This window comes from Poeciliopsis prolifica, unplaced genomic scaffold (genome assembly GCF_027474105.1).
Source record: "Poeciliopsis prolifica strain line A6 unplaced genomic scaffold, Auburn_PproV2 SCAFFOLD009, whole genome shotgun sequence".
NCBI classification, from domain to species: domain Eukaryota; kingdom Metazoa; phylum Chordata; class Actinopteri; order Cyprinodontiformes; family Poeciliidae; genus Poeciliopsis; species Poeciliopsis prolifica.
In genome coordinates, this window is record NW_026562384.1 from 2,101,567 (window position 1) to 2,113,980 (window position 12,414).

Consider the following 12,414-nt stretch of genomic DNA (forward strand, 5'->3'; position numbering starts at 1 on the left):
AGCTATTTATCAAAGACTATTGTTAAAGTCTTCACTTTCAGGATGCTTTGGACCTCCTGCCGGGCCTGACCTTTAGTCTCGTTATTGTCTCTGGTTGCGGCGTTTGAGTGGAATTTGACATTTTGCCGGCCGGCGCGTCAGACGTCAGCGGCCCCGTTGTTCCTGCGTTTACCCGTGAACGCCATGACGGGAAAAAAAAACCGGCTCACGCTAACGAGCTTCTGTCCTCGTGTCTTTGCAGCCATCTTGAGTCGGAGCGCAGCGCACTGAAGAGGAGAGAGTGGGAGAGGAGGAACCAGGAAGTCCAGCAAGATGAAGACTTGTTCTCAACCGGATTTAACCTCTTTGGAGAACCGTATAAAGTAAGAGCAAAAAAAAAAAAAAATCAAATAAAAAACCCTATAAGTTTTCTTTGTTTGTGTTTTTCTTACCTCTTTTCTATTGTGACGGATCTCTTCCTCAGCTTCTTAAACTCTACAACTTGTATGGCGTAAAAATAAGAGATGATGCCGGATAATGTACAAACTTTCATCACCGTCACATAAAAACCTTACATGAATCGAAACCAGCTTTCTCGAAGCAGGTTTCGATTTAACTTCAGCTCGCAGTCTTCTCCTTTAGCGTTTTAAAGCCTGATGACATTAACATAATCATGATTTTTGTGCTTTTTTTAATACACGGGAAACCATTTTAAACTCATTGCCTTGTTTTCTGAATTTGCTTGTATCATAATTAATACATCAGGTTTATGCACTCATTTAATCATCATGACCAATATGACCTGTTTTGTGACAACATTGTGTGATACTTGAAATGCATTGATTGCTTTTACTGATTTAAAGACATATTTTTACAACATGTTTACTCGATACAGAATTTTTTTGTTTGACAAAATCCTTTGTTAGGGAAACGATCGCATGAAAAATGATGCATTTGGTGTTAGAGAGTTAAATATAATGACGCATTAGGGTTGTTATAAAAAGAAATGGGAAAAAAAATTAGTATATTTATTCTCAGACTCAAAGTTTTTTGGAAAGAAATGGGAGATATCAGTTTTGAAAGTTTAACAATTTTAAGCAGAAATGTTTTGTTTGTTTTGTGTTTCTAATTGATATGTTTCTTTTTTATAATTGCATATTTTTCTTCCTTTCCAAATGAAAATCTTACTATACAACACATGAAAAAACAACAACTAAGAGACCACTTAAAATGATCGGTTTCTCCCATTTTACATTTTCGAGGTTCATGTTTGAGTAAAATGAAAATTGTTTTTTTTTTTTTTATTCGAATTACTGACAGCCTGTCTCCTAAATTCGAAGCAAAAAAATTTAGTGTTTATTTGCAGAAAATGAGAAATGGGCAAAATAACAAACAAACAAAAAATATGCAGAGCTTTCAGACCTCAAATAATGCAAAGAAAACAAGTTCATATTCATTTAGAAACAACAACACTAATGTTTGAACTCAGGAAGAGTTCAGGAATAACCAGGAGGTTCTGCATGTTCTCCAGAGCTGCAGGTTGTCTGAACTAATGTGAGGGGAACCAAACTCACTGTGAGAGATGGGGGGTGTTGACTTAAGGAGACAAGTATTAGTTCAATGGTCTGCACGCTTACTTCACCCATAAAGCAAAGGAAATGTAGCAGGTAGAAACCTTTATCAGTTCTGACTTATTATTAGACCGCAGACACACACAACTGTCTTCGTTAGCTTGTCGCTTTTAGAGTTTAAACACATAAAATGGACAGAAATGCTTTGTCATTGTTAGCAACGAGTAGCGTCACAACACCTCGGATGTAGCTTCATTCCCAGATCGACTCTAAGACTCCAAATGAAACTCCTCATTCAGATTTGTGAGAAATTTGGGCTGTTTCGCTTCCACGTACTCGAGCTAACGACATCTCAGCCACATGGCTAGCTACAAATCACACGACAATGATAAAATATAAATAATAGTCGCCTAAACAAAACTTCAAAAGCAAAACGCGTTCTGAAATAACACGTGTCTCTGTAGTTTAGTAATCTAGTGTGTACGTGTTTGAATTTAAGGGATAACAGGGAGCCTAAAGCTAGGATGGGGCAACAAGCTAACCGCCATAAGTCTTCCTCATCCATGTTTCCAGCCTTCCTGAGCTGGACGACCGAGAGAGCTGCTTTCCCCACATGCGGTGCTCTCTTATTGCTGACGGGGAGACAAGTTTGTGCTGCTGATTTATCTCTGCTGGAGAAGAGCTGAATATACCTGACTCCACAATTGAATTCAGGGGAAAGAGACCAAGTTTACAACACCTTAATCAATTAGGGTAGGCTGGACTCCTCCAAGACCGCTGCTCTGTGATTTAGGCTGACATAAAGTCGCTCCGCCTGCTGTAAATTATCATTTGAAAGGACTTAATACAAACATTAATGCGAGTCTTCTGTATTGTTGAACGTTGTTCTGTGGATGTGATTGTTTCTCATCCTCTTTTTTCCCCCCCCGAGGCTAAAATATGAAACCGTTCTACACACAGTTGTATACTTGTTATTTTCAGATACCTTTTTCCCTTCTTTCTTCTGGTTTACAATTTTCTTTACCAAAATGTAAACCAGACATGCATGAAGTCCCCGGGCACTGTGCGGCCCCCTCTGTGTAAAATTGATTTTGGCTTGTTAACTCTCATTAGCTTCCACCAGGCGCTTCGACACTTGGTTAGTCCAGAGCAGCTTTGAGTCTTGACAGAATTTGCGCTAACCTGCTGTGTCCAAACACAGAGGATAAGAGGGTTTCTTACCGAGATGCTCCTCTGGGCTCGGGGGGTCAGTGGAAGCAAATGAGAGGTTGCTCTTCTGATAATGAATCCAATTCTAGGGGCCTCCACACTCCTAGTAATCGTTTCTAAGCCAATTAACTGTGAAGACGTAAGGTCAAGATCGGTGCGTAGGAGAGAGGAGGGTTGTGTGTGTGGCCTGGTCGGTGTGAGGTACCACTGCTGCATGCTGGCCTCTGCAAATAGAATGAATTCAAGTCAGTTGTACACAGGTAGGCTACGTTTCCATCCAGTTGCCATGCTAATTTTGAGCTAACTTTTAAAATGTCGCCACAAAACAAAGGAGATATAAATTGCGGGGTTCCCATCGACTGGTTTGGAGCGTGATTGTGTAATTTCAGGTATTGACGTCACGCACCAAACAGGAAGTAGAGGTTGAAACCTGGCAGGGGCCCATTTTTCAGAAACGGAGGAAAATTTCTGGATCAAGATGTAATTAGTCTCTCATGGCAACCATCTTTGGCGATGCTGCGTCCCGTTCGCTGTAGATCCAGGGTTATGTAAATGCCACAAGGAGGATCATAGAGCAGCGAGTCAATTTCACATCAGCTCAAAAGGCTAATAAATAGATTTATGAACATGAAAATAGAGGATATCACTACTGTCATTTCAGTAGTGAATGACAGTAGTGATAACTTTTACCACGCGGTCGGTTTATGGACATCAAGATTTCCAACTCCTATCCAGTGAGGAAGAGGCAGCCACCACCATTTTCCCACTCCTTCATGTCCATCTGTGGGCTTTTTAACAACTTTTCTGACTAAAAGATTTTCTTTATTTTTATCTCCATCAAGTCTGCTGCTAATGATGGACCAGTCTGCCTTTTTCTGGCATGCAGAAATGTTTTACTGCAACACCAGTTTTAAAGTCCCTCCACTGGCTCCCTGTAGCTCAAAGAATAGATTTTAAAATACTGTTGTTAGTTTATAAATCACTGAACGGTTTAGCACCACAATACATCAAAGATCTGCTGTTGTTGTATCAACCTTCCAGACCTCTCAAGTCTTCTGGTTCTGGTTCTGCTCTGCATCCCCAGAACCAGAACCAAGAGAGGAGAAGCAGCTTTCAGCTTCTATGCACCAAAACTTTGGAACAAACTTCCAGACAACTGTAAAGCAGCAGAAACCCTGACTTCTTTTAAATCGCAACTAAAAACACACCTGTTTAGAATTGTTTTTGAAATGTAACATGTAACAATGTATTGTCTATTATATGTTGCATGACTTTGTGTTCTTGTGTTTATGATGTAAAGCACTTTGAAATGCCTTGCTGAAATGTGCTATACAAATAAAATTACTGTCTTTAAACAACTAATTCCACCACGGAGATGTGAATAAACAATACTACTTTTTAACTGGATTTGTAACATGGCAACTTTTAGCAACGCTAAGCCTAAAACCAAACGGCCTGAATTTTGGCATTAGATCTAATTTGCAGGAAGCAAAGAGGCAGTTCGCTGGTAATACGCTGCTGCACAGAGGTTTTTAGGTTCCTCATTAATTACAGTCATTAGCTGAACAGGGAAGCTGTAATTGAAAAGAAAATAATTCTGATAAAAGGGAACGGGTCACTGCATCATTCATAGGGGACAACTTGTTTACTCGTTTCATATGCCCGCCTCATTTCCAACTGTTTGAAGAAAATGTCCGCACATTTCTGCAGTTTGTACCTCGCTGCTCGCCATTTTCTTCCACTGATTTATTTACCACACAGAAATGTCTATTTTTTTTCTCCTTTTATTTTTTCATGCTCACTTTGTTTGATCAATTCACAGTTTTTTTTTTTTGTTTGTTTGTTTTTTGTTTTGTCCAACCGGTTCCTGCTCTGCGTTTAAGTCCGAGCTCCTCTTTCACATCAGCTCGTTTTAGCTGTCGAATATTGGATCCGTGGAGCCCGGATGGCCCCTGCTTTCTGTTTTTAGTTGTTGTTGGGGTTTTTTTTTCTTTCGTTTTTAACCATGCGTCTGTCACTTCTGTCTTTTTCTTCTCCTCTCTCTCCCAATGTTCATTCTCTCTGTCAGCTATTAGCTAATCCCTCTTCTAATCCTGTTAAGGAGCGTTATGCTGTTAGCAGCTATTTGGGATGATCTATTCACACACTCTTGAACACACACACACACACACACACACACTAAAGTCATACATAGGTATTCATCCTCTCTCTCTCTCCTCTGTTTTCCATTTTACCTCTCTGTAAATGTGTTTTCTGTTCCTCTTCAGCCACCAGATCTTTTATTCATGAGCCTGAGATGGAGACGAGATGGGCTAATTTATTCACAGCTAACTTGGGCTCTCCACAGTGTCTAGTGTTTGTGTGAGTGTGTGTGCACAGCAGCGACTTCTGTTCGGATTATTTCAATGCTTTTCCGTCAGTTCTGATGTGCGTCGCCCCTAAATGCGTCTTGATCGCTTCCTTTCTTCCGTTTATTTGCGCGTTTGGAGTTTTTCTCGTTTTATTAGAGGCGAAACGATGCAGAGGAAAGACTTGATGGGACAGATTAATGATGTTTATCGGCGTTCCGCCTTCTTGATTAGTTATCTTGAAATCTGTTTGGGAATATTTCACTCCTGTTATCTTGTTGTACCATTTTTTTTTAGAAGGTTATTTACGGCCTTTGTGTTTCAGGTTAAAAAAAAAAAGAATTTAAAATAATTACTGACCTGTTCATCTGATTTTTTGAAATTCAATTTCTGTCCAAGCTACCCCATAAAAATATTAAATAGTAAATATTTCTTATTGATTACTTTATCAGGGGTAGAGGCAACGTCACCATGAATGAAGCACTGTTTTACTAGCTTTAGCTTTAGCTTTAGCGCTGTTGGTAGGACTAGCAAAACCGAACTGTTGTCTATGAGAGCTGACCTACAGAAGACCGAAAATAACTCTGAGATTCCCAAGAGACTCCCTACACTTCACGAATCCAGCGCCTTTAATGGCTGGCTGAGGTTGAAAAGCAAACAGATAAAATGGGTCGACTGTGTAAGAACACAACGCTCTGTACAACATGCAGAAAATACAGTTTCCTTTTAAACAACTCACAGTTCTGCTTAGCTTCGGCGACGTTGCTTTCAAAAATCTCACAAGTACTTGACACTTTTTGGCTGTCTTCTCACAGTAACAACTTCCAAACTGAAGAGTGTTGTGGTCAGTGCCAGTTCAAGTTTCTTCTTCAAATCAAACAGAATCGTTGTCACACGTTTGCACAGCGAAAACTTTCGTTTGTGCCACTATCTTTTTGAAGATACTATTCCAAATGTCTCCAGAGGTTATCAAAGGTCAAAGCAAACCCCAGTCTCCACCCTCACGCACACTTATAAAATCAAACAAATTTGGCATCAAATCAACTGTGTCTGTAAAGGTTTAGCTGCACAAACCTGATTTTCTGTTCTGTGACCTCTGGAAACTTTTGTCTTTTGCGCCGTTAAAATTTGAAAGATGGTAACGGCACAAACAGATTTGCTGCCGCACAAACATTTGATACCGTTTCCATGCAACGTGAAGAGGGCAAAAAGGTCAACTTCCCTCAGGGTGATTTTGGAGTTTGGACCTTGTTGGTCACCAGTCAGCCAAGAAAAGTGGAACATTTGTTCTAGTTTCCTCCCCATTAATTACCCTTTTTATTTATTTCAGCTCCCAAAGATGTTCTCTCAATTTCAGATTTTGCTGTTTTGTTAGTGTTGGTTTGCTATCATAACCTTTGTTTGGCTCTTGATTTGTTTTCTTTCCACTGAGTGTATTTACAGTGTTTTAAGAAAGTGGCACGGTCAATACACCAAGCAAAATTGCTTTTACCCCTAATCTGCCAGTATTGGTGAAGATTGGTCATCATGGTGCAAACAAAATAAAGCATCATGATTACACTTCCCCACCCCCCTCAGCCCCATCCCACAGAGTCCAATATGTCCTTTACTTTGTCCATTACACCAAACCATTACCATTATCAAACTATTACAGACGTCCCCATTATCCTCAGTTATGTGCTAATGTGCAAAACGTCTCATTTTTGCAAACAGAACAAATACAAAAAAAAAAAGGCCTGCCAAACACGCGGGCTAGCGGCGCAGTGCGAGCATCGTTACCATGGTTTCCTCTCCCTTCCTCTCTCTCTCTGCTGCTCCGTGCAGATCCGCTCGTTTTCCGCCGAGGCATGTTAAAACCAGAACACTTTGTGATTTCTGCTCCACCTGGCTCATAAAACTCATGTCAGAACAATTGCTTGGTGAAAACAGAGCCCAGAAACTTGTGATCATCACGAAACGCAGCTTAAATGGCCCTCGATTACAGCCAATAGTGCCATGGTGGTATGATCAGTCGTAATGTCGTGAAGTGTTTGCTGTAACACACACACACGCATGCTTAGAATCCCCTCCTCAGCAATGAGCCCTCTCCATGGATCATTGCATGTTATTACTCTATTATTTGGTTATTGACTGAAGCCGTTTGCATTGGAACAACAAAACCACACGCTCAACGCTCACCTCGAGGAAAAACAACCATCGACACATCAGTCTTTAATTGTCCCCTTCTTCTCTCGCCTCGGAGATCTGAACAGATGATTTAAATTTATTAATCTTCTTACAGTTTCGTCCTCTTGAATTCCCCAAATAAACACAATTTTACTTCTTCTTCCCAGCCGTTGACTCGACACCGCCGCGTCCCCGTTAGCGGCGTGGTAATTGGGCCGTCAGCGACCTCGGCCTCCTGACTGAGAAACTCTATTGACCAGATCGCTAATCAGATGTGCAATAAAATTAGCGGACAGCATTTCGCATTGATCTTGCTCGCCGGTCCCATTGTTCCGCGTTTGTCTGTAATTCACGATGAAATGTCAGCCGTGAGTCGGTTTGCTGTAGATCTTGCATAATTCAGACCCGGCTGATGAATGGTGTCGGCTTTACGGCTCGTTGTTCAGGCTGAAAACTTGTCACGCATTAATTGCTTCCTCTGGTAAAGATGTGTTGGAAAAAAAAAAGAAGAAGAAAGTCTTTACAGAAATTGTTCCTGTACTGGACTTGATTCAATCTTACCTTTTGATTTCCATAAAACCTATAGTTACTTGGTTGTGCTATAAAATTGCCCAATGTGATCACAAGGTTGTGTAGTATGTATTGTGTGTCTGGAAAACAACATGCTACTGCACCTGTAAAGTATAGTCATGTTAGTAAAAACATTGTTATAGCCTCCCACTTGGGCAAGCAGCTCCTTCATATGGTATTCCTGAAATGCCAAATATAGAACATGCTAAAAATACCAAATAAAATCAATATGCTTTCATGGAGCCATCTTTGGAAAAAAAATTGTTCAAACACATCAATCTATTATTTTTTATGCTTGTATATATCAACTATTAAAGTTTATTGGCGCTATGTTGTATCATAATTCCAGTCATGATAAAAAAATAAAATTCCTTTGATAAAAGGAAATGTTATAATAACTGACCCGAGTCTCATCTGACTGACGCTCACAGATCCCAGTCCAGTGAACCAAACTCCACTTTGTGACGGTAAGGCGGAGAAGCCGTTTCCTTTCCTTATCATGGAGACTCTGTGATTACTTGCAACAGTTCTCTACCGATAAAATGTTAACATTTATCTTGGTTTCCTCAAATGTGGCTTGTGGTTAACAGAAGCGGTGTTCTGCATGACCTCTTATTTACGCCATGTGGTGTGGTAATCCCCAAGTCTTTGTATGACAATTAGACTAAACTTTAAAAAAAGAAAGCAAACCATTTAACACAAACAGTGTTTGCACAGTTACCAGTCCTGGGACTTTATTTCCCTCTCTTTCTGGCTCAAGAAGAACTGCTGCCACTTTTTCTCTCTTAAGGGAATCTGTCACTGACACTAAATGAGCTGTTAGGCTATTCTTGGGCGCCTCTCAGCAGTTCCCATAGCAGGTAGGCTGCTTTAGAATGACATACAAGTAAAGGCAGGACTGTCCTCCAAACAGTGATTGGCTGAGAATGTGGGGTCGGGGTAATAATGACTCCTGCCCCATTAATTTCACAGCTTCAGCCTGAGATGGGGCCTCTTAAAGGTGGCATTATTTAATTAATCATCTCCTCCTGAAGGCTGGTCAGTGGTCACCCTATCTATCTCTCACTATTCCTCTCCAGATGAGTAAAGAGGGCTGTTCATCAAGTCAGAGAAAAAGGAGAAATGGAAGACTTAATTAATGTATTTTTCTTCTTCCTCCCTCTGTCCTTTTTTTTCCCTTCCCTGTCAGACTAATAAAGGCGATGCTTTGGCCAACCGAGTCCAGAACACCCTGGGCTCCTACGAAGAAATGAAAGACCTGCTAACCAGCCACTCCAACCAGAGCCACTTGGTGGGGATCCCCAAAGGCAGCGCCGCCAGCAACAACCAGCAGCCAGCGGCGGGCTCCTCTGCCGACAGACCGGCCACGGAGTCCCAGCTGTTCAACGAGGCCTTGAGAGGAGCAGCGGGCGGTGGAGGAGGTGGAGAAGGAGCAGAGGGGAGCGGGGAGAAGAGAACGTCAGCCTCCATGCAGCCGCCCGCCGTCATCACGGCGTTATCGACGGCCCCGCACCAGAACGCGAAGAAGTCGAGGAGTGTGGAGTGTTTGAAGGGAGGTCAAGCGACGGGCCTGGTGGTCGGGTCAGGGGCGGCGGGGCAAAACGGACAGGGGCCTGCGGCCGCCGCGGCCAGCCGGGGCAAAATGGCTCTTTTAGAGGAGCAGCAGCTGCAAAGGCATGAGGAGCTGTTCAGCTCTCTCAAAGATGAACTGGGTCTGAAAGAGGAGTCCAGCCCTTCTTCCTCGTCTTCATCCTCTTCCTCGTCCTCTTCCAGAAGGCATTCGTCCAAAAGCCATTCCCTAGCAGGTAAATGTTCACAACGTGCCTCAAAAGGAATTGCTGCTCTGATTCTGCTGCATTCAAGAGTCTTTCAGTTTTATGTTTTAAATGTGCATTTAATATCAGATGGTTTTATACTGCAGAAGTTAATGGACTGTTGGATGTATCAGTGTTGTGAAGATATAAACATTGAGCGATACTGTAGATGTGTACCAAACTGCTTAACATTTTTCCAAATATAATCATCATTATAATTCAGGTCTGCTATCCTCTTGCCATTGGCATGTGAGTCCTTTAGTGCAGTGACCAGACAAGGCCCAGTAGGATGGGTTTCTTCTAAAGCTTACTTCACACGGCACAATTTATGACCGGTACCAATTGGTCCATGGACCGGTACCGGTCCGCGGCCTGGGAGTTGGGGACCACTGATTTAGCATGTCAACATACCTCGGTATGTAAATGACCATGTGGCTCTTGGGCCTTGCGGAGAAGCAGACCGGAACTGTTTCAAAGCCAAACTTAAAGTTGGAGCTTCTTATTGGATGCTGAGGGTGGATGACACCAGCCCTCTATGGTCACTTCAGTCCGACTCTGGTTCATTTGCCTAGAAAGTCTGGTTCCTTTACGGAGATGTGAATGTGTAAGTGGACCATAAAATTCAACTCTAAAAACCCAAGCCTCTGTTTGCTTAAAATGTACCAAGTGAACTGGAGGCCGCTCCAAAATCAGGATTCGGACTAAAGCAGAGGGCATTCTGGGTAAATACAACCTAAACAATGGTCTTTTACCAACGACTGAAGAGAAATCCTATAACTGTTAAAATTTGACATTGCGCTGTTCTAGTTTACATTTTGTGAAGGTGAAAGTTGCGCCCGGTGTCTTCTTCTTGGTTATGCACTTCAGTGGTTCGGGGTGCAGCGCCACCGCAGGCGAGGAAGGGAACAGGTTTTTCCAAACTGGTTTGTTTTTTGGCATCAGGTAACCAGTGATGCAGTCTGACCAACTATCAGGTGTGAAAACTCCCCTAAACTAAAGGTCTGTTTCATGTTTTTTTAAATTTTTTGATACACTTAATTAAATGTAGTTTATAATCTGAAATACCTGGAAAATACAGAAAGCCCATTTTCAACTATAGAATTTAACAAATAGAAATCGCGACATACTAAGTATTAAAACCTGAAAGGAAATGTTCTACAGCGATCACGTATTCTTAAAAGCAAACATTACATTTGTAAAACCTTTTTTTTATTGGTTTAAAAAAAAAGTGAGTGCTACAAAAAATTTTTTGCTACAATCAACAGTCTTCTTGTGAAACCAACGTTGCGAAATCGATTAAATCATTTCAGCCCAAATCAAGAGGTTTTGTTGTTTTGTTAATTCGTTCTTAGGAGAGGGTTGACTTTCTCAAGATGTCTAAAAGTACAAGATAGAAATCAAGAAAAGCTTGTACAGATGTGTCTGATTAAAGGTGTAAAATACAAAACATTTCATATCAAAATTCATAATTTGCTGTTTTTGTGTCCTTGCCTGAGTCATGAAGGCTGATTAAATAATTAGTAAAATTTTGAAGGGTTCCAATGATTCAGACCTTCTTGATAAAAATGATTAAAATTAGCATTTATTACAAAACCAGATAATAAGGGTGATTTTGAAAACATCTTAATTCTGTCAAATGTGATTGGCTGTACTGATCTGACTGATCTCTGACGGTGGGTGATCTGCTGGTAGGGTTTGTTGTTCTCAGGTGATTTCTTTTTCTTTGTCTTACAGATGGCGGCAACTTTCGGTCCTCCACTGTAGACGGCTGCCACTTTAAGTCTTCCTCCAGCGTGGAAAATGGCGGCTCTTTCAAAACCTCCCCGTTCGAAAATGAAACAAGTTCCCACCTTTCGTTGTCCTCCTCCCCGCTGGCTTCCACCTCTGTTCTGACGACCCCCACGCCCGGTCTGACCACGCCCACGTCCGGACTGACCACGCCCACGTTCCCACCCGGCTGCCTATCGGGGAAGCCCATCGCTATTCAGCAGAAGCCCACGGCGTACGTTCGACCAATGGACGGCCAGGACCAGGCGCCGAGTGACTCCCCGCAGCTGAAGCCCCCTCCGGTGGCGACAGAGGGGTTCAGCAGCAGCCAATCTTTTGGAGGAACGTCTGGAAACGTGAAGAACAAACTGCCAAAACTGAACCTCAGCCACACGGGAGAGGTAAGAACTTGGAGTTGGTCAACTTTAAAAGAGTCTGTAGACTGAGTTGAGAAAATCATCTTCTTTTCTTTTTTCCACTGAAAAAGCAAATGCAAAACTTTGAGTTTGAAGAACAAAGTAAAACCAGAGGCCTCTGGTCCACTGGTTTTAAGATTTAGGTTTTAGTTTTTATTATACTGTACATAATATGTTAGTAAACTGGTAGGACAGAACAAAACTGAAGCTCCGGACTGAAATGACATGTTGCCAATCGCCCAGAAGCTTCAGCAGAGCATTCGCGATGCAACCGGTGGTTCCTGGGTTGGCTTTACGAGAGATTGATCATTGATTTGCTTTCTATTTTAATCTGTTTACAGTTCTGTTTGCTTTGTTTGGCTCTGTCTAATCTAATTGCAGAAAAATTGTAATAAAAAAAAATCATGATGCCAATTTTGTGTCTTTTATGTTAAGGACAGCCGGTTGGCCCTCTTGATTCAAGAAAAAACTCTGGCGTTCAAGGAAATGGCCGTCTATCAATCGATAAGATTGATCAACTATAAATCAACTCAAAAATAAATTATTTCCAGGCCTACAACTCCTTGGAGGGTCT

The 12,414-nt window shown here is 41.7% G+C and overlaps 1 protein-coding gene across 1 annotated transcript in view; it reads left to right on the forward strand.

The window, feature by feature from the left end:
- aff2 (AF4/FMR2 family, member 2) overlaps positions 1-12,414 on the forward strand; it is a 161,829-nt gene that overhangs the window by 53,150 nt on the left and 96,265 nt on the right. Inside the window, exons 2-4 of the mRNA XM_055034084.1 lie at positions 242-362; positions 9,033-9,648; positions 11,392-11,825. Coding sequence (XP_054890059.1) covers positions 242-362; positions 9,033-9,648; positions 11,392-11,825 — 1,171 coding nt within the window. The remainder of the gene's footprint in view (positions 1-241; positions 363-9,032; positions 9,649-11,391; positions 11,826-12,414) is intronic.